The following is a 23414-nucleotide window of genomic DNA, read 5'->3' on the forward strand; positions in this document are numbered from 1 at the left end:
TTCACTGTGACACCTACTTTCATATCTGTTATTAACTAGAATACAACTTTATAAGCCAGACAGCATAAGTCCCATAGAACAGGTAAGGAAACAGACTTGGAAATTTGAGATGACTTGCTCAAGCCAATACAAGAGGTAGAGGCTAGCCCCAAGATTCAGCAATCCAGAGCCCTGTCCTTTTCTCCATATCAAGGAATGCTCTCGTGACAATGGTCATTCTCTGGTGCAGGAACTTAAGGTTTGAAAACTGGCTTAATCTCAGAGGAATACCTAGATTCATAGCGTGTGGGTGGAGCTTAGTGTGCAAATAAGGAGAGAGGCCTAGAGTAGGTTCCCCTTTCCCCGCTCTCCCACTGTAACCCATTCCAGGACTTGAACTGGGGTAGTGAGGAGGTTGGGAGGTCCAGGTAAAAGCAAAGTCTCTGTTGTCAGGAAAGGAGAAGCAGGGGGGTGGGGGCGGGGGGGACAGGAAGACTTAACAGCGAGTATTCGGGTGAGGGAGGTAGCGGGCAGCTCCTGTAACAGACAGCCAGGAGGCACTCGCAAGAGATATTTTTAAGTCACGAGTTACAAGTTTGTAATTGCCCGGCCTCAAAGAAGGCTATCTGATGGATCACATGTAGAAATCTCATTTCTGAGAATTCTAGGAATAAAGAGAAGTCCCATGACACTTTTCAATTTTTATTCAGTTTATGCTTGCCAATAAATAAAATGGCATCTGCTTAGATGATGGCTGCTGTTTGCCAACAGTTCAACACACTGTAAATGCATCATTAAGACATCTCCTATCTAATTTAAAACAAATATGTAGCAGAATAATTTAACAATTTTGTCTATTTATCTTCCATAGCATACCACTTCCAAGGAAGACTCGGAAATACTAAATGTTGTGATTAACAAACAATAACACAAGGACAAAATTCCGTTTCACATGAGAAAAGAGCTCATGCAAGTTCACAGTTCACAGAAGGCCAAAATGATCAAAGTACATTAAAATCATGTATAACAGGAACACAACAATGTTCTCACAATACGGCAGAACAGTCCTTTGAATAACCCTCTCTCTGAAAATAACAATGATGAAAAACTATAAACAAACCCAAGTGATGGCAAGAAAATAAGGTATAATCACAGGCCAAAAATGAAACAAAACCAAGAACCCACAGAGACAAGCAGAGCACTAACACAGGCTTTCTCCTCGAAGACAGTTACCAAACTGTATGAACACAAGCTTTGCTTTTATGCCTTGCAGGGTGCTGAGGACAGGACAGAAAGGACAAGTGCAGCAGATTAACAACAGATCCCAAGGGACTGTATCTTTACTGTTCAGGTGAACTAGAGATAAGCCCAGGCCCCTTTCTCTGAGGCAGGGGTCAGCAAATCATTCCGGTAAAAGGACTGAGGCTAAATGTCTTGGGCTTTACAAGACATACGGTTTCTATTGCAACTAATCAACTCTGTCACCACAGAAGGAAAACATCCAGAGACAATACATAAATGACTAAATATGGGTAGATTCTGAAAAAAGTTTATTTGAAAAAAAACAGGTGGCAGGCTAGATTAGTCAGCGGGATGTAGTTTGCCAACCCCTCTTTCAAATGCCTGCAAGGGTAATTTCCAGTCTCTAACATTTGAACTAATTCAGAGGGGATTAAGAAAAAATTTAAATATTTCTAGGAAAATTCATAACAACAAGTCAGAACGCATATGTCCAATAAAACTAAAATGATCTGTTCCAAGAATATAATTTAAAGTAGTCCCAAGGTACCCGGCAGAAGCAAATATATATCATCTTCAGAGGAATCCATCAATCTAGGCTATAAAAATGTCCACTAATCTGAGTAAATCAATCATTTAATCACAGAACACATGGAGAAATAAGTCATCATGAAACAGTTTTCAGAAATAATAAGAAGTAAAACCACGTATGTAAAGACTTCAGAATTATCAGATATAAAAGACCATACCGGTAGGTTTAAAATACTTAAAGACATAAAGGAGAAACTGAAAAATACAAATTAGGAGCAGGATTTTTTTAAATGACCAACTTGAAAACCTAAACCTCTACAGATCAAAAAACTGAAACAATAAAAAACTGAGTAAAAGAGATCAACAATGTGTTAGACAGCTAAGGAAAGAAACAGTGAACTAGAAGAAGCTGTCCAAGAATGCAAAGAGAAAAAGACATGGAAAATATGAAGGACAGCTTGAGAGTCACGGAGGATAAAGTGAGAAGGAATAACATGCATCTAATCAGAGTTTCATGAAGACAGGAAAAAGAATGGTACGAAGTAATATCTGAAGAATCAATGGCTGAGAAATTTTCAGAACCAGTGAAAGATATCAATCTATAAATTTAGAAAGTCTGACAGATCCCAATCAGAGAAATTAAAAGAAATTCAAAGTAGGATACCACAGAACAGTTCAAGAACTGTTGATAACAGTTAAAAATAACAATACTCTATAAAGACTTAAATGAAATAAGTAAGTCCTGGGTATGTGATGCACAGCATAGTGACTGTAGCTAATAATACTCTACTGTACAACTTAAAGTTGCTAAGTTTTAAAAGTTCTCATCACAAGAAAAAAACATACATAACTATTGTGGTGATGGGTGTTAACTAGACTTACCGTGGTAATCACTTTGCAATATATACATGTATCAATCAAATCATTATGTTGTATACCTGAATATAATGTTATATAAAGTTACATGTCATATATCAGGTATCAAGTTACATATATCTTGAAAAAAAGACTTAAAATTTCTCAGTACCTGAATTCTCATAATTTGAAAAGGATACTGTTAAAAATATAAGTTAAAATTCCTTTGAAATTTTATTATTTCAGTAACACATGGAAATTTATTTTATTGAATTACTCAACACTATTTCAAATACTAGTTCATCTACATAAAAAGAAAACAGATTTTTCTACCATAAGAATTATTTCTGTAATTTTAAAAACACATTGAAAATTTTAAAAAAAGAGCAAAAGAAAGAAGAGATGCACACACTGTCTACCCACACTAAATGATTCCTAAAATAGTTCTCCAGTAAAGCCTGGCTATCTCAGGGCATGTCTTCCCCCAGGCTTCTCCATCTACCTGGCATGCCCATCCTGGCTGGTGTGCCCTGTGCTAGCATTCTTCCTTCAACATATCAAGAGGTGTCCTTCTCTAAGCAGAGGTATCAGATGCTCTCTGGGCCACTTCCAGCCTGTTTCTGGATTTATCTCACTGAGCTTCAGTGAAGTGTGTAGACATATGTCTGTGCTCCTAGGCTGTGAGCTCCTCCTCATTCCAGGCATTAACATGTGGGTACAGCATAAACCTCTAGTATTGAATAAATTTCGTTTTACCTCATCACTGGTGAGTTTCTTCGCTTTGAGTAACCTTTGAGCCTTATCTTCTTCTGATCCCTCATCACTGTCTGACGAATAGATTCTAGCTCGTTCCTCTGAAAGCGAAGAGTAAGATTTGTGAGTGACTTTCAAAGATAATCCATTCCTGGATCTTTCTTCTGATGTATACCTTCAGTTCCTTCTGTATATGGTTTACAGAGAAGCAAATAATTTAAAACTTTTTTTTTTCTCATTTTTTTTTAATTTATTTTATTGGAGGCAAATTACCTTACATTAATATATTGGTTGGTTTTGCCATACATTAACATGAATCCGCCCCGGGTGTACATGTGCTCTCCCTCCCGAACCCCCCTCCCACCTCCCTCCTCCCCATATCCTCCCTCCATGTCATCCCCGTGCACCAGCCCCAAGCATCCTGTATCATGCGTCGAACCTGGACTGGTCACTTATGATAATATACATGCTACAATGCCGTTCTCCCCAATCATCCCACCTTCACCCTCTCCCACAGAGTCCCAAAGACTGTTCTATATGCCTATGTCTCTTTTGCAGTCTCGTATACAGGGTTCGGAGAAGGCAATGGCAAGCCACTCCAGTACTCTTGCCTAGAAAATCCCATGGATGGAGGAGCCTGGTAGGCTGCAGTCCGTGGGGTCGCTAAAGGTCGGACACGACTGACCGACTTCACTTTCACTTTCACACATTGGAGAAGGAAATGGCAACCCACTCCAGTGTTCTTGCCTGGAGAATCCCAGGGACGGGGGAGCCTGGTGGGCTTCCGTCTAAGGGGTCACACAGAGTCGGACACGACTGGAGTGACTTAGCAGCAGTAGCATACAGGGTTCAGGTTACCATCTTTCTAAATTCCATATATATGTGTTAGTATACTGTATTGATGTTTTTCTTTCTGGCTTACTTCACTCTGTATAATTGGCTCCAATTTCATCCACCTCATTAAAACTGATTCAAATGCATTCTTTTTGATGGCTGAAAAATACTCCATTGTGTACATGTACCAAAGCTTTCTTATCCATTCATCTGCAGATGTTCGCTGATGACATGATCCTCTACACAGAAAACCCTAAAGACTCTACCAGAAAACTACTAGAGCTAATCAATGAATACAGTAAAGTTGCAGGATATAAAATCAACACACAGAAATCCCTTGCATTCCTATACACTAATAATGAGAAAATAGAAAGAGAAATTAAGGAAACTATTCCATTCACTGTTGCAACGAAAAGAATTAAATACTTAGGAATATATCTACCTAAGGAAACAAAAGACTTGTACATAGAAAACTATAAAACACTAGTGAAAGTAATCAAAGAGGACACTAATAGATGGGAGAAATATACCGTGTTCGTGGACTGGAAGAATAAATATTGTGAAAATGAGTATACTACCCAAAGTAATTTATACATTCAATGCAATCCCTATCAAGCTACCAACGATATTTTTCACAGAACTAGAACAAATAATCTCACAATTTGTATGGAAATACAAAAAACCTCGAAGAGCCAAAGCAATCTTGAAGAAGAAAAATGGAACTGGAGGAATTAACCTGCCAGACTTCAGGCTCTACTACAAAGCCACAGTCATCAAGACAGTATGGTACTGGCATAAAGACAGAAATATAGATCAATGGAACAAAATAGAAAGCCCAGAGATAAACCCACGCACCTATGGACACCTTATCTTTGACAAAGGAGGCAAGAATATAAAATGGACAAAAGACAGTCTCTTTAACAAGTGGTGCTGGGAAAACTGGTCAGCCACTTGTAAAAACTTTTAAAATTTCAGATTTCCCTGGTGGTACAGTGGATAAGCATCCACCTGCCAATGGAGGGGATACAGATCCAATCCCTGGTCCAGGAGAAATTCCACATGCCACAACTAAGCCCATGTGCCACAAGTACTGAAGCCTGTGCTTCTAGAGCCCATGCTCCACAACAGGAGAAGCCACTGCAATGACGTCTGTGCACAACAGAGCAGCCCCTGCTTGCTCCGACTAGAGAAAGCCTGCATGCAACAATGGAGATCCAGCACAGCCAAAAATTAAAAAATAAATACTTTTAAAATTTAAACATAAATGTAAATTGAGATCTGTTGAAACAAAGTACTTGTCCTCTCAAATATGAGACTGATTAAAAAAAATTTTTTTTAAGGTTTGTGTACAAGATGATTAAAGAGACAGATATCACTATTCTTCCAAAATAGCCTGAGTCATTCTTTCATAGAGGTAACAGTTAACTCAAGCTTTGGAGATAAAACAGGAGGTGGTTTCCAGGACCTGTAAAGACCACCTATTGCCAGGCAGACATTTCAAAGGGAGATGCAAACGAATAAGTCTGTGCTGATGCCCCAGCTCAGGTGAAGCACGGGTGAAATAAGAACAGCTGATATTAGACCAACCGCCTCACTTCATAGCCCAAAGCCCTCCCTTTCTCCCTACCCCCTGCCTACCGGACAGAACTGACTGCTAATAAACTTGCCTGTTAGGACTGTAATCACTGGGGAGCTGAATATTATATAACTCTCTCCTAAAGACATCCTCAATTTTTTGTGTTTTTATTTAGTTTATATGGCATGTATTTCTACAATTAATCTTTTCTGGAGGAAATTAGCACTAACAAAAAAATAAAAGGTCTTTATACTGTAGTCCCCCAAAATAATAATAGGCAGGTAGGAAGGGTATAAAAAGTCCACCAGAACAAATGCAGTTGCTGTTAAAAAAAAAAAAAAAAAGGAGCAAGGCATGTCATGGGATGGTCAGAAAAAGTGAAATTTGGGTGTTCTTAAAATTTATCATTCTAACAGAGCAAAACCATTAACACGGTGACCCAAGGTTTTGTACAGTGATTCCCAAAGCTCTATTAAAGCTCACCTGGAGAAGATTAGATCCTCATTTTACCGATGGGGAATGTGGTATATTCAGAGATGTGGACATATCTGAAGCTGATGAGTGGTAAGTACAACGATGATAGTTTTGTGTGACATTTATTTAGTACTTGTTATATGCCGGGCACTGGATACAGTATTTAATATGCAGCATGTCAATCAATTTTCAAAACAACCATGGTGTAAACACTTACTAATAAGCAGCTTTTTTCTTGATAAGGTCACAGAAAAGAGGTACTGTAACTTCAGAAAAGAGGTACTGTAACTTTCCAAAAGTCATCCAGCTAAAAAGTGGCAGGGCTAAGATCAGAGCAGGCAGAATCAGGGTGTCCAGCCTGGTCTTCCACCTTCGGGTTCAGTTTACTTTTCAGCACGACATCTCACTTGCTGGCTGTGGGGAAACTTCTGGAGGCAGTACTGTGGCTGAGACAGATGCCTCAGAAGTCAGGCCGCCTGAGTCTCGAACTCTTTGTGTACCAGCTATGTACGTCTCTGTGCAAGCCACTCAACCTCTCAAAGTCTCAGTTTCCTCAATAAAGGTGAGACAAAAATGGACCCTGAGGCATTATCCTAAGTGAAATAAGTCACACAGGGAAAGAGAACCACCGTATGGTCTCACTTGTATGTGGGATGTGAAGAAGACGGAAAACAAAGAACCAAGCTCACAGACACAGAAGCCAGGTTAGCGGCCGCCTGAGGCGTGGTGTGGAGGGTGGGGGCAAAGGGAGTCAAATGGTACAAATTCCAGTTGTAAGATAAATAAATCCTGGAGATATAATGTACAGCGTGGTGACTAAAGTTAATAATAATGCCCTGCATATTTTAAAGTTGCTGAGAGCAGATATTAAAAGTTCCCATCACAGGAAAAAGAATTCTACAACTGTCTTTGGTGGCAGAAGTTATTAACTAGACTTATTTTAGTGATCATTTCACAATACATACAAGTATCGAATCGTTAGACTGTACCCCTGAAACTAATGCAATTAGTGTAATAGTCAATTTAAAAAAAATCAAAAAAAGAACAAGACAATAATAGTAACCAGGTCATAACATTGTTATGAGGACCAAACAGGATCCATGTTTGAGTGTCTGCCTGGAACTCAGTATGTGCTGAATGACCATTATAAATTACTGGTACTTGTGAGAGAATAGAATATACAATGGAGAAGTTTGAAAGAAAACACATGTATTCTCTGAAAAACTGAACTTCCTGATTCCTAATTAGTAATTTTAAAAGTTGAGAAAAGTTCCAAGATACACAGTTGGCAGACTTTCAAACCAGAGAGCAGAAGCTCAAGAGACGAGGAGTAGAAGCGGCTTCTACTCTTTTAGGCTGACCCAAAAGAATTTCACAGTGACCAGCTCTTGAGACCTTGAAACGTCTCGCTCATTTTATTCCTTAAAAATAAAATGCCCAATGACTTGGCATTCACAGTATACTGAATGCTAAGATGAATTCCAGGACCCTGAAATGACGAAATTTCATTTCTGCTCATACTCACCTCGAATGCCCCCTTTGTATCGGTTTTTAATGGCAGCCAAGCTGATGGACTCCTCGCCTTCCTCCTCCTCGTCGTATCGATCAGGTTCTAGATAACTAGCACTCAGTCCCCGCTGGTGCTGTTTCTCCCTCATGCGGCGCTGCTGAGACTCCCTACGAATAGAAGCCCTCAAACGTTCTTCTTCTTTCTGTAAAGAAGCAAATTAGTGAACTTTAAAATAGATGAACTCACTTAACGCCCACTTGAAACCACTTCACTCTAAAAAACATGAAAATGCCTTGCCCGGGACAACACCAGCTCCTACGTCCTCAGGGTGAGTTCTCTCCATTTCACATCTCTGCTACCTCACACGGTCATCGTCGTGTTCCGTTCTAAGGTGTGAAGACACCACAGGGTGAAGCAGAAGGCTCCCTCACACCAACCGCCCCATCGCAACTGGCACGGGCACGGCCTTGGCCTTGGGAGCTGCAGCGTCCCCTCTGCTGCCAGAAACAGTCCAGAGGGCACGACCAGCCTGAGGAACCTCGTCCATGCCCAGCGGATGCCTGAGGGAGGCAGGTTCTCTTCACCCTGAGAAACATACCTGAGTTGCCCAGGCTCCACCAAACTACCATGGCGCCCAGATATTCCTGCCTGGGCCCCTCAACACAGGGCACTCCCCACAGCTAACAGCAGGATGAGGGGGTGCTGGTGGAGAGAGGCCCTGAGCCCCAAAATAGACCCTTCATTCTCTTCTATCCGCCTGGCTTCCACATCTTGGGGTTCACCAGGCAGGGCCAGGCTATGAGAGGTCAGGGATGTTCTGGCATTCCCTTGATTCCTTGTTTAATTGCTTTATTACTGCATACAACTCAAATCCTATAAAAATCACTGTCAACAGAACAGGGATTAAAAACAATCTAGCGGATTCCTTGTGCATTTCCACAGAAGTTGGGGAAGTAAAAGAGGGCTTGGGCATCTCTCAACGTGGTCCTGGAGTCTGCAGGTCCTTCAGCCCCGCTACCTTTAGCGGAAAAGGGCGGAAACTTTATATTCTATCTAGACTAATTCTCGAGCATTTCCACTGATTTTTAACATGGATGCCAAATCAGCCACGGATGACTTAGTTAATCATCCTTGAAATTCTCTGTGAAGGTTCAGATTCTTTTAGTCAATAGGTTGCTCTTGGTGGGAGAGAAACCAAGCCAGGGTCTGTTTTAGGACCCTCACCACATCACCCTTATTTGCCAAATGTTTAGGAAATGGAAACCAGCTCCCTGTTCATGCCAGCTGGAAGGATGAAAGGTGGGTCAATAAGAGATGATGAACAACACTTTGGGAAATGCTTTTCTTACTATATCAAAATTCTAGGATAAAGGTCAGCCAACATACCTTGATCATCTCTGTGCGCTGGCACTCAGGATCACGACCAGCCATTGGTAAGATTCTAATCTTCTGTGTCTTTGAACATCTATCTGCAAGTGACAGGGTCATCTTTCTATGTGTGGCACTGTCTGTAGAGTGAGGTCTGCAGGAAATGAATAAAAATACCTCACTATTTTGCAAATACATTTGTGAGCCAGCCATACCAACATCAGAGGAGGTCAGTGAGCTTTTCCCATTCTCAAGAAAAAATAGGCAGAGACACAAAACGATATACTAGATAGGGATTCTAACTTTTCTTCATTCTGCAGCTTACTAAACCATTCTCACCTCCACAAGTGAAGTAAAATACGGAAAGCTTGAGTAAAAAAGGCTTCCATAGCATGATCACCCTCTAGAAGCAGTAAATTGATGGGCTCACGCAGCATTCATTAAAAAATAAAAACAGAAAAAAAGAAAACAAACAAAAAAAGAAAAAACAAAAACTAAGAAGCATTCATTGAATACTGAGTGCGAAGTACTGTACTCTTGTGTTTTATATATTACATGAATTCACTGTCATAGCTCCTCTATGAGATAATTATTACATTTTATATATTAGGAAACTGAGGCAAGGAAAAATTGAGAAAAGTTGCACAAGGTCATGTATGTGGAAGTGAGACTCAGATACAGGTCTATTTGATTCCAAAGCCTATAATTTTGACCATTACGATTGTGAAAATGTAATTCACAACCAAGAATACTGTGCCGTCTCTAAAGGTAAGCATTACCCAAGGAGGATGATCTGCTTAGAATCAAGGAAAGAAAAACATGAACATTTCACTGTACTGCCTGTCCTGTCTCGACAAGGGGAATGTGCTTGCCAGCTGACCCAAGTGTGCAGGACTGCTGGAAGAGGTAATGGATGCAGGGGCCTAAACAGATGACCTTGGCCTTCATACCCACCAACTCACTGCCTTTCCTCTGATTGCATGCCCACTAAGAACCTCTAACTATCAGTCTCACAGGTAAATTTTACTAAAAAGAAAGACACACTGCCCAATTAGTACTCTCAGGCCTCCTGGTAGCTATAGTAATCTCTAGAATTAATACATTGACGTTCTGGTTTACATACAGTCTCCTGGAGCTCTGGTTAGCATGACCTGGCTCCCTGTGAAGCAGCAACTTTCAGAGCACTTGACAAAAGAGCCTTTGAACCTTCAGAGCTGAGAACCAAATCTTGGTCCTTGGGGAACTATACTGTGAGGTTATGCCAATCAGGAGTCAGGCACTTTGAACAACACCTGTTTAACTTTTACTGTTTAACAAATAGTACGTTGATGAGTTGGACACGACTGAGCGACTGAACTGAACTGAACTGAACGTTGATGACAGGAATTACCTGAACGTGAGTTTGGTTTTAAAGACGGCTTGTCCCTGTAGACCGGTACCTTGTCTTATAAAAAGATGGTTGTGATCGCCCTGCAGTGGAGCCTTGTAAACATCAAATACCTCATTGCCTAAGTGCAGGGACATGCTGAAAAGAAGGAACACGTCACATGTTAGTCAGAAAGCTTTCACTCGCTCATTTTACTTTACTTTGAATGTGATTCAATGACCGTTTTCTCTCCTAACACAGAATTCAGAAGCAAGGGAAGAATAAAAAGGCATGATGTGAAAAAAGACTTACACAGAAGTAAAGAACACTGTGTGTTCATGTTTAGGAAGCAAAACATGCTGTGACATTCACTCAGCCCCTACCACCTTCCCAGTGAAGGGCAGCTTTACTAAAGTGTCAACTTCTAGGGAGTAGGACGCAACGGGCAGGGGAGCTGGTCTAATTTTCCTGACTACGGTGCTATAGCCAGAGGATGATCACATTTCCAAGAATACTTTTAACAAGCCTCCCACCAGTCTGTATGACCCTCAACTGCTTACTTATTTCTGAGGTTTTCTATACAATGCCAGAGACTAAATAACAGAAATCCTTTAATAAGAGGTATACCCCAAATAAGGTCTTATTCCAAAACGTCATCCCTCCCAGCCACATTCTGTATGTTTCCACACTCTTCAGGCATCTGTGCTCACCTCCCATCGGACCACTTGACTATTCGAGCATTGCTTTCTTTAATTTCATTTCCTTCTTCATCCCGGCGTATCCTCCACCTTATGGTATTTTCTACCTGTTTTAAAAACACAAGTGCCTTAAAACACTGTCATTTTTGCGTCTTCTCTCCTCAAGAGACACATAATAACAGAATAAGAATGGACAGACAGTGACAGAAAAGAGGTCATTGAAACCTTCTTGTTTTAATCACCGAGAGACATTAGATAAAATAACAACAGGAAAGAAAATATGCCTATGTGAATTTCTACTCCCATGCTGAAACTACAGAGAGAGCTCAGTGCCAGATAGCATCTGAACAGGTGCTAAATCTGTAGTAACCTCCAGAAGTTATAAGACACAAGAAGAGCTAGCAAGACAAGAAATAAGGTTTGAGGCCATATGAAATAGCAATTTAGGATTGAGACTCCTATATAAAGCAGGTTTTCTCATAGAACTAAAAACCCAATAAATGTGGGACTAAAAAACTCTGCCTACTGGCTTAGGAAGATAAGGAAACCCCCACATATAGGTAAGGAAAAAACAGCACCTTATGAAAATAAAAACCCCAAGTTTGAGCAGGTTTAGAGTCTAACTTTATGGGGAAGGGGAATAACAGGCAGATTTGCAAAATATTCAAAGCCTTCCTAAAATGAAAACCACTGTTATTGAAATTAAAAATTCAATGGGATTTCCAGGAAAATATAGCACACTAAATGCATGTAGTTTATCCATGCCACATCCTGGAAATTCACTAAAATGACAGTAAAGAATTGAAAAAGAATACACTCACAAGGAGAAAGAGAATGTGAACTAAGATGGCATCAAAGAAAAGCCAGCATTTTGAAAACCAACAGACTGAAGCCTAAGCAACCCCTGCCTCAGCCCCTACCATCTACCTAACAGTAGCCACTCCCAGCTAGATTTTCTGGATCTCCTCTGTTAACTAACTGCCTTTACAACTTCGTCCTAATGATTTCTTTCTAGTTTCCCCCTGTCCTTCTTTCACTTCAGTTCAGTTCAGTTGCTCAGTCGTGTCCGACTCTTTGCGACCCCACAAATCACAGCACGCCAGGCCTCCCTGTCCATTACCAACTCCCGGAGTTCACTCAAACTTATGTCCACAGAGTCGGTGATGCCATCCAACCATCTCATTCTCTGTCGTCCCCTTCTCCTCCTGCCCCCAATCCCTCCCAGCATCAGTGTCTTCTCCAGTGAGTCAACTCTTTGCATGAAGCTGCCTGGTTAAGAGTGCAATAGCTCAGTTGGTAAAGAATCCGCCTGCAATGCAGGAGGTTCCAGTTCAATTCCCGGGTTGGCAAGATCCACTGGAGAAGGGACAGGCTACCCACTCCAGTATTCTTGGGCTTCCCTTGTGGCTCAGACAGTAAAGCACCTGCCTGCAGTGTGGGAGACCTGGGTTCGATCCCTGGGTTGGGAAGATCCCCTGAAGAAGGGGAAGGCTACCCACCCCAGGATTCTGGCCTAGAGAATTCCATGGACTATATATAGTTCATGGAGTAACAAAGAGTCGGACATGACTGAGCGACTTTCACTTTCAATATTAAATATGATGTCATATCTGAGATTTGTTTCCAAACAGTCTGGGTAAGATAGGGTGAGGAATACAGATGAAATAAGATGTCCAACCTGACAACCACTTAAATGAATGATGGGTACGTGAGAGTTTACTATACTTTTCTTGCTATTTCTGTTTATGTTTGAAATTTTTCTTAATAAAAGAAGCTAAACAAAATGATCTGTCATTATCCCTGCCTTCCCTCTCAAATAAAATAGGTTTGTTGTTATTGTTGTTCAGTCGCTAAGTTGTATCTAACTCTTTACAACCCCATGGACTGTAGTACACCAAGCTCCTCTGTTCATGGGGTTCTCTAGGCAAGAATACTGGAGTGGGCTGCCATTTCCTTCTCCAGGGGAAACATCCCAAACCAGGGATAGAACCCATGTCTCCTGCACTAGCAGGTAGGCTCTTTACCACTGAGTCACCAGAGAAGCCCTATAAAATAGGTTAAGTGAGTGAGTGAAAGTGACTCAGTCATGTCTGACTCTTTGCAAGCCCATGGACTATACAGTCCATGGAATTCTCCAGGCCAGAATACTGGAGTGGGTAGCCATTCCCTTCTCCAGGGGATCTTCCCAACCCGGGGATCAAACAGAGGTCTCCCACATTGCAGGCAGGCTTTTTACAAGCTGAGCCACAAGGGAAGCATAAAACATTGGTTAGCCACGTACAAATATGAAAACACATGGGCCATTATTAACTGTGAAGCCACTTTGAAAAATGCTTCCTATTATATAAGGTGATTCAAATAATAATGATGCTATGGTAGACTACTCTGCTAGGTCTTACCCTATTGGGATGAAAGACACATTAAAGTACTTCTAAAAACACAGAACCTCAGAGAGGTACATAAACTGTACCTGGTTCTTTGTTCATTAAAGAATTAATCATACCACCAACTGATTCTTTAAGAATGGTAGGACTTATCTCAAGAGCATCATTCAAAAAAGTCAAGGATCCAAGGTTATTTTCCATCACCCATCAAGGTTTTAAAAAACAACAGTCTGCTATACACTGACATTTTGTTAGTCTACACACTAAGGTTTCAGAGTAAAACATTTATTTCTAGACATTAATGCTGATATTAAGAGTCTGGTATTATGTGACCTTAAAACATAGACACATTGACACTAGTCGATATACCATGATAGAAGATAAAAGGAAAAGGTAAAAATCAGTAAAAATAAGTGAATAAGGAACTATCACATTAATTTATATAAATGATGAGAAATATAAGCAACAGAGTTAACTCCAGAGGTTCTAAACAGTCATAAAAAATTAACAGTGCTAACCTTAAATCTATAACAGATATACACATGTTCCAAGGGAAACACTGAGAGAGAACCTAACATGGAGGGGAAGTAAGAAAAAGAGCAAAAAAAAGCCTAAGTACTATATATTGATGGTGTGACCTTGACCAAGTTAATGGTGCCTGTTTATCTCCATTTTCTCATCTGATTTACATTTCCATTAAGTGGGAGGAGTAATGAAATTTCACTGAAAAGCTTTGGAAGCTCACGCATTTTAGAGAAACTATTTTATATCAAGGTTCTTTAGGTACTTATGGATCCATTAAACTCATTATTCTAAAAGTTCAGCCCCTGAATTCTAAGAAGGCGGGACTCTCACGTCTTAATATTTTAATACCATGTACAATATCTACTGGAAAAAAAAAGTATTTACAGGAAATCTTCAGATTTAAGAATTTAAAACGCATAGCACTAGTGTCAGTATCATGAGTTTCTTGTTACTGTGCTACAACTCAGCTCTAAACCATTTACTTAAACGTACAACCTCCTTGATTAAAGGAAGATTAGAGGACCTCCGTGGACAGAGTAACCAGACAGTACAAGATCTCAAAGAAAAGCATTAATAGGAATTTAGCACAATGAAAATCTCTCCTAATAGTGAACCCAAACAACTGGAAAAATACAAAGACAGCCATGTGGTGAGGTGTTAGGTACCAGTAATAAATTATTCTTCTGTATATGATTTGTTCATTTATAGATCAAAGAGCCTGAAGATAATTTCCCCTTGCAGGAAGTTGCTAGAACTTAACCCACAACAAATATGGAGGGAGCTGTTCTAAACACAAACCACAGTACAACTTATTCTGAAGAAAGTAGCTAATAATTTTTTTAAAGCACCAAAAGATGTAATATAGCAAAAAAAAAAAAAAAGTGACGCCTTTACAGAAAAAAGCTATGCTATTTTCTTTCTAAAAACTATTCTGAAAAGGTAGACAATTCATTTGTTGATGACACAGGAAACAAACAAGATCATTTTCAAAAGCTTAAGTCTCAAGTTAGTAACCCCAAGTTTAACTTTATAAAAGAAAAAAAGAAAAGGGTAAAGCACAGAATGGTACCTTTAATTTTAACCTGGTTCGACCTTCTTCATCCAGCATTTCTTCATCTTCAAATTCATCTTCATAATACTGAGGATCAAATGGTCTACAAATTGTTTTTAAAATAAACTATTAGTCATATTTTGTAAGAAATATTCCTGCTATGTAAAGCAACTTTAAAAAATCATAATTACTAAAAATCATAATAGTCAAATATCTTCATGTTCAACTATAAGGATGTATTCAAATTACTGCAGCTTCTTGAAATTTGGTATTAACACATATAGCTTGAAATAAAGAACAACCAAGGCTAAATATTCAAGTACTCTTAATTCTTATGTAAGTCTCTGAACAAGTAGGCCACGTATACCCTAGTTTTCCACATTTTGCTTAGGAAAAAATTTTTAAATAGCACAAAGAGCATGCATGTCACGTAGTGAATAATTTCCATCAATGCTGTTCCACAGTCCAAACCATTAGTTTTTCTGGACCCACAATGGCTGCTGTAGAGGACACCTGCAGTTTCTCTAGCAAATTTCACTACTCTCAATTTCAGTTTCTTCAGGGCTTCATTAGTGAGAAACTTCCAAGACTAGTGACACCTGTTAATTCATAAGAAAGTAACAGACTGCTAAAAACAATTACAAGCATTATAAATCTCCTTTACCAATAGTCCATACTTTTTCCATAAAAGGACACATTTGGTTTTTAGTTTTTCAGCGATACATAACCAGTTTTCCATTTTGTGACTAGTCAATTCATACAAAGTGAGACAAATATCAACATTCTATATAATCCTATCCAACATTAAAAAACCATCAACTGATCCCCTTACCTGGGTTCTACACTGAGAAAGTTGGGCAGCTTAACAAAATATAAGTCATTTCCTAAATCAGTGTTTACTTTGGGTATTTCTACTTCTATTCTGGTCTCAGGAATTGGCTCCTCCTCCTGTTGATCTTGAGGCAATCCATTTTCATCCTAGTAAAAGAGTCACAGATTTTTAGAGCTTGATGGGACTTTAGAGATGGTCCAACTCCATTTCCACACTTGTATTGTTTAGGCACGTAAGAAGTATATAATGAGACATGACTTCAGGGCTATTATCCATACCTACCAACCAACCCCCCAAAACCCTCACAGAAAAACAAGATTGGTTTAGAAGCATCAAAGTAAGAAAACATCTCTTTTATGAAAAATCTATCTTCCACATACTCAGCAACAAAAATGTGAAATTAACAGACACTTGAATATGAAGTCACTTTATCAATTAAAATTAGAGAAAATTATCAACAAAACACACTTGCTGACATGAACAAGAAAAACCTTCAAATAAATGTTATTCAATTCACAGGTCCATGCAGTCTAGTCTCTAAAGGTGTGGGCCCACCTCACACTGGGCAGTTCTTTCTTTCTATCTTCTTTCCCGCAGTGACAACATCTTGCAAAACCTACAGTACAATATCACAACCAGGAGACTGACCTGACCCAGGCAGATATAGGACATTCCCATTGCCACAAGGATTCACGCTGCCCTTTTACAGCCAGTGTCCATTGCCCTCATCCCTCTGCTGTAATTTACATTAATCTTGTCTCCATTTCTATAATTCGGTCATTTCAAGACTGTTATAGGAGTGGACTTACACAGTCTTAACCTTTTCGGACTGGCTGTTTCTCACTCAGCATATTTCCCTGGAACTTCATCCAAGTTGCTGAATATATCAGTAAATTTCATGTATCAGTAAACTTTATCCAAGTTGCTCCAACTATAAATCCTTTTTATTGCCCAGTGGTATTCCACGGAAGAACGTTTCAAGACAGTTTTTTCTACTCCTCCTTATAACCAGGAGTTCTCTACATAAATGAGGAAGCCACATGTTCACTGTATTTCCATACTGCAATTCAGTTACCGAACTTCCTCTTCCTGGCATAAAAGAGACACCTAGTTCTCTCTTCCAGTTCTCATTGGTAAATTTACTTACAACAGGCTGTCCTGGAGTGGGTGGTTTATCTTCCCCATCACTCCCTGAAGATATATCATCTGCACCTCCAAAGAGATCCATGGTTCCACTATTATCTTCAATGCAAGAGGAAAAAGGCACAGTGTTTAATACCTGTAACAACGATTCTTCAAAGCTATCACTTCAACATATTCCTAAAGTTCCTAGACCTGGCACCTGGAAACCACCCAAACACAACTCTGAGCCTGGCACTCACAGATCTAACTAGAGTGTCTGTGCAGAGGGAAGAGGGCAAGTCCAGTGAAAGGCACAGGGCACAGGAGGCACTTCTTTCCTCCTTTACTTACTGCATCCTTGTTTTTCCACTTTCCTTTATTCCTCAGGAGCCCAAATATCCTCCTATAGTCCAGATACTCAATTTTGGGGCTTAAGTACACCACACAGGCCTATTCTCCACGTTATCCTTCAAGTTTTAAAATTACAGGTCATGTCTACCCAGGCTCCCTTCCTCTCAGGAAGAACTTCACCCAAGTACAGGCAAAACAACAATATCAACTATAATCTGTAATAAACCAAAGTGGAGTAGTAAAAGAGATGACAGGAAGATAGAAGGGTGGTCAAAAGGTAGACTGCTTGAAACTGAAATTATAGAAGAGTTACAATTTCGGTAACGACATGGTCTAGAGTAAAATCATGACAGCGAGTCACTAAGACACGGTAAAGGACAGACCCCTGAAAAAGAGAAGGAAACCTACTAACATGGTCAAAATTCAGAATCCTGACAACATCAAATGCTGGCAAAAACGTGGAGTAACAGGAACTCTAATTCACTGATTCAGGTAGGAATGCAAAACGGCATACCCACTTTGGAAGACAGTCTGGCAGTTTCTTACCAAACTAAACATATTCTTACTAGATGCCCCAGAAATTGTGCTCCTTGGTATTTACCCAAAGGATCTACACACTTGTATCAACATAAAAACCTGCACACAAATGTCTATAGCTTTACTCATTATTGCCGAAATTTAGAAGCAACCAAGATGTCTTTCAGTTCGTAAATGGATAAACTGATATATCCAGACCATGGAATACAGGAATACCTTGGAGATATCTCAGGTTTGGTTCCAGACTATGTTCATGTGCCCACCTGATTATTTTCTTCTTAGGTTTCATCACTGTCTAACACGCTATATATTTCATTTACTTACTGTGTTATCATCAGTCTCTCTACCCTACCCTGACCCCAACAGAATGTGGGTTCTACAGGGAGATGTCTTTGATTACTGCTACATTCCGAGTGCACAGAACAGTACTAGTACAAAGCAGATTCTCAATAAATGTGAACAAAATAAAGTAATTCATATATCTGATTCTCACAACACTACAAGGTGATAGCATCATCTCTCTCTTACAGATCAGAAACTGAAATTTAGTAAGTAATTAATTTGACCAAAATCATACAGTTGGAAAGTAGAACTACAAAGATTCTAACTTGGGTTATATGATTCCAAAGTCCATGTACATAACTAGGAGTTATAGACCCAAAGATCTTTAAGTAAATCCCAGAACTTGTGTTCTGTCCAGCTGTCTCTTTTCTCTCTAGTTGACCTGCTAAATGTTTGCTTTAGTTATACTGTTACTTGTGATAATTTATATAAACTATTAAGCATCTGCCTACAATGCGGAAGACCTGGGTTCAATCCCTGGGTCGGGAAGATCCCCTGGAGAAGGAAATGGCAACCCACTCCAGTATTCTTGCCTGGAAAATCCCACAGACTGAGGAGCCTGGTAGGCTACAGTCCATGGGGTTGCAAAGAGTCGGACACGACTGAGCAACTTCACTTCACTTTCACCATTCAGCACAAAAATGGCTGTGCAAATTATCAAAATTATGTTTACTGTAACTTTTATACTAACATCTTTATCGTATAGCAATTTGCCATTTGAAGTGAAGTCATACACAGAGATAAACAGGTAGATCTTGTGTGTGTGTGTGTGTGTGTTAGTTGCTCAGTCGTGTCTGACTCTTTGCGACCCCACAGAGTGTAGCCCTCCAGGCTTCTCTGTCCATGGAATTCTCCAGGCAAGAATTCTGGAGTGGATTGCCATTCCCTTCTCCAGAGGAACTTCCCAATCCAGGGATCGAACCCTGGTCTCCTGCATCAAAGGCAGATTCTTTACCGTCTGAGCTTCAGGGAACCCCCTCAAAGTCACTCAGTCATGTCTGACTCTTTGCAACCCCATGGACTATAGCCACCAAGTTCTTCTGTCCATGGAATTCTCCATACTATTCTACTGGAGTATGTAGCCATTCTCTTCTCCAGGGGCTCTTTCCAACCCAGGGATCAAACCCAGGTCTCTCATACTGCAGGCAGATTCTTTACCAGCTGAGCTACCAGGGAAGTCCAGGTAGATCTTATATCCTTACAAAAAATCTACCTTATCTAACACTGGGTTTTTACGAACTCTTCATCTAAAATAGCTTGAAGAATCAGCTTCTTCATCTAATATTAACCTATTAAGAACCTAAGAACAAGCTAACAAGCTGTCCTGGAACTGTCACTATTCAACCTGAAGAAGAGGCAATGCCACGTCCTCCTCAACAGAGCCTCGGGCCCCTAACAGCAAACTCACTCAGACTACAAATGAAGCAGGTTCTTCAACTACTTAAGTGTGAGCAGTTTCTCATATCTGTACAACTTCCCTGGGTACACTAAATGTATCCACAATCTTTTCTGTGAGTCCTGCAGTCTGGGGTAAACGCCCAGGGTTGCGAATGTACCATAGTTAAACGCAGGGAGAGGAATGGAAATAGAGCTATATAAAAGAAGTAAGTAGAGTACCTTTTGGTACCTCTGTGTCACTCTCTGCTTCTGAATCCGATGCAATTGCATTCTTGCGTTTCATTCGTAAAACTTCATCCTCACTATCACTGCCTCTTGCAGATTCTGTAAGAGTAGAATCAGAAGTTCCGCATAATCATAGTCATATCATCACTTTGATTTTTTGTGTTTGAAAAACAACACTGGAGATAAACAAACTATGGACCACCCATACAATGGAAAATTACTCAGTAATAACTAAGAACGAACTACTGATACAAGTAACGATTTGGATGAATCTCAAATGCATTACAGTAAGTGAAAGAAAAAAGGCAGCGCTACTGTCTGATTTCATTTATAAAATTCTCAAAAAGACAAAACTACAGTGACAGAACAGAGCAGGAGTTGGTGAGGGTCCCGGGGGGGAAGTATGTGACTACAAAAGAGACAGTGTGAGGGAGTTTTTTAGGGCTGAGAGAACCAGTCTGTATCATGACTGTGGTGATGGCTACAAAAATCTATACATGCATTAATGTTAAGAGAACTCTACAAACACACACAAAAATCAACTTACTGTGGTTAATTTTGAAATAAAATTAAGGAATACTGGTTTTCGTAAGCAGAAAAACTTGGGAGAATGAGAAAAGCAGTTCTGAAACTTTAAATTTATATATCATTCAATACAGAAGACAAAACAGAAGTAAATATACTGTAATGGAAGACACAAATATATCATTTCTGGATGGTACAACTGTTCACGTAATTTTAAACTTCAAACCCAACCACTGTAGAACTAGTTAAGCAGGATGACCAGTGACAAGACTCCTACTCTTAGTTTTATGTTAGTCTGCTAGTATTTGGGAAGTAGTGCATAAGCCTGAATGATTCTGGGTATTCCCAGTACAAATAACTCTACCCAGAATTAGTTAATTGAATACTTACTGCAGTCCTATAGTCTATACAGACCTATATCCATCTCTGGAAACTTTTTGACCTCCTCTCCTAAATAATGTTAAAATGCTATCTCGAAAGCTATCCTGAGGTATGTATTTCAGGAGAAAAGACCTCCCACTCCCCATACTGCAGCTCTCTAAGAAAACAGAACCAATATATAATTATAATCAATTACTTATAAAAATGAAGCAACCCAGATATCACTACAGGAAGACTTCCAATTTAATCAAAGTGACTTTTATATAACACAAAGAAATCAGATGGTTAACTGTTTTAATACTCTATATGAAGAACGTGTTAACTTCAAGAAAACAGTGTAGGTGGCTACTATGAAAGGGGATCCAAAAGCCAAAGTTCCACTCTATATTTCCTGCTGTCTTCAGGGAATGAATGTTCTGATCCAAGCATATCTCCCCAGGATGAGGATGCATGTGTCGGGCTATTGTAACTCACTGAGATCATCCAGCCTGTGTAGTCATTCTGGATATTATGCTCCTCAGGCAACCTCCTGACTGTTACAATTTGGTATCCAATGCAGATTTCCCCCCCAAAGGATACAGTGATAAGAGAAAAATAACTGCTGCTCTTGAAACAATTCTGCAATTGAATTTTTATAACTTCCTGTGGTTAGTCTGAGTAAACTCCTTGAAGCCTGATTACCTCTGGAGGATGAAATTTTGGATCTCTAATAAACTGAACTCGAAACTGGGCATTTCAATGGCACTGGGGTTTTTTCCTCCCAGGCACATCTATTCTCATCTGGGGCATGCTCTTCAGTTACCCACAAAAATGGAACTAACTCTATTCGGTATTTAGCTACTTTAGCACTATACACCTTGCTCTAAGACTTTCCTCTTCAAATTTTTTTCTTCCTGATCTATCATCAATGAAATGGAAGGGGAATAGACAGAAATAATACACGGATTAGGAAAATGTTTACAAGTAAAATGTATAGAGTTAGAAAAGGTTGAAATAGAGGAACAGAAGAGAAAACCCAGAGTACTAAAGTACTGTAAAAACAATCAATGAGCCCCCGCTGTACCTCAGTGCTTCTACAAAACCACTTTGGTTCTCATAAGTGTATTACCTGATTTATGGTCCTGTTCCTCTTCATCATCTGAATGCCTGTGTTCTTCATCCGAGGGCTGTGGCCTTTCATCATCAGAATTTTGCATTTTCTCTTCATCAGATATCTGTGGCCGCTCTTCATCATCCGAGTTCTGTTTCTCATCATCATTATCAGAAGCTGCTGGCCGTTCATCATCAGAATTAGCCTTCTCCTCCTCAGACAGCTGTTGTCGCTCATCCTCTGAAAGCTGGGGCCTCTCCTCATCATCTGTGTTCTGCATTTTTTCATCATCATCAGAATTCTGCAGTTTATCTTCATCAGACCCTTGTGCCCTCTCCTCATCATCAGAATTTTGTATCTTTTCATCATCTGACTGATCACTTTTATCTTCCCTGCCCCATTTTTCATCATCTGAGTGTGCTTTTTCAGAACCTTCTGCTTCCGAGTGATGACTCCCTCCATCTGATCTATGACCCTCATCTTCATCATCATTATCATTTCGGGTTTCTGATCCACTGTGCTGATCTACATCTGAGGGATCATTGTCTTCTTCATGGTCAGAATGCTCAGAAGCTTCTGATCTATTATCTGATCCTTCAGAGTGATTATCACTCCCGCTATGATGAGAGGCTCCCTCATCCTCACTGTCATCTCCAAACAGTTCCTTATTACTTGGTTTTCCTGCGTCATCTCTTTCATCTTGATCACTTTCACTCCCAGAGGCGTTACTGCCAGAAGCAACATTCTCTTGATCAGAATCCGAGCCCGATCCAGAGTCAGAATCTATGGGATCATATAAACACAGGGTGATGTAAGCAAAAAAAAAAAAAAGCAGAATAAGGAACACTAGAAGTCCATCCCAACATAAAAGCAAGGAAAAAACTTCTTAAAAGCTGTTAGAATCGATCTTCTCAGATTATGGAAACTAAAAGTTGCATCAACCAGGGGAATGTTTAATGCGCCCCCCAAAAAAGCTGAATCTCAGTAAAAAAAAAAAACAGAACTTAGGGATCTTCTAACATACTCTGGTCCCCACCCCCAACCCCCACTGCCCCCAACCCACCCCTTGACTAATAGTGCCTTGAAGATAATATAATACCCTGAATTTCTGGCGCATGTGCCACTAATGGAGGGAGCAGACGGCACCTCATTTGCAAAGAATCATGGTTGTTAGTTCTGATCTGTCTGGTGGATCACTGAAGGGACTGGCTCAAAGGACTTGACTTTATTTCACCTAACCTGGAACTCTCTTGTTGCTAAGGTGGCTACTCAAAACATTTTAAAGGTAGATATATTAGTTGTGTCTGCTTGGGACAATGAATAACAGTTAGGGCAAACAACAGACTAACTAAAAAGCTTGGTTGAAAAGGCTGAGGAATGACATAATATGGGGAGTAAGGACTTTAAAAGGATGATAAAACTTCTAGAGGAAAACACAGGCAGAACACTCTCACATAAATCACAGCAA

The 23414-nt window shown here is 39.9% G+C and overlaps 1 protein-coding gene across 1 annotated transcript in view; it reads right to left on the reverse strand.

Annotated features, from left to right (window-relative positions):
• Positions 1-23414, reverse strand: part of LEO1 (LEO1 component of Paf1/RNA polymerase II complex) — a 34662-nt gene that overhangs the window by 3091 nt on the left and 8157 nt on the right. Inside the window, exons 2-11 of the mRNA XM_055436492.2 lie at positions 21965-22729; positions 19945-20049; positions 17123-17217; positions 15976-16121; positions 15162-15246; positions 11196-11290; positions 10510-10644; positions 9138-9273; positions 7767-7953; positions 3361-3458 (exon numbers count right to left, since the gene is read on the reverse strand). Of these exons, the coding sequence (XP_055292467.1) occupies positions 3361-3458; positions 7767-7953; positions 9138-9273; positions 10510-10644; positions 11196-11290; positions 15162-15246; positions 15976-16121; positions 17123-17217; positions 19945-20049; positions 21965-22729 (1847 nt within the window). The remainder of the gene's footprint in view (positions 1-3360; positions 3459-7766; positions 7954-9137; positions 9274-10509; positions 10645-11195; positions 11291-15161; positions 15247-15975; positions 16122-17122; positions 17218-19944; positions 20050-21964; positions 22730-23414) is intronic.

This window comes from Moschus berezovskii, chromosome 9 (genome assembly GCF_049115385.1).
Source record: "Moschus berezovskii isolate FMDL1 chromosome 9, NW_MosBer_1.0, whole genome shotgun sequence".
Classification (NCBI taxonomy): domain Eukaryota; kingdom Metazoa; phylum Chordata; class Mammalia; order Artiodactyla; family Moschidae; genus Moschus; species Moschus berezovskii.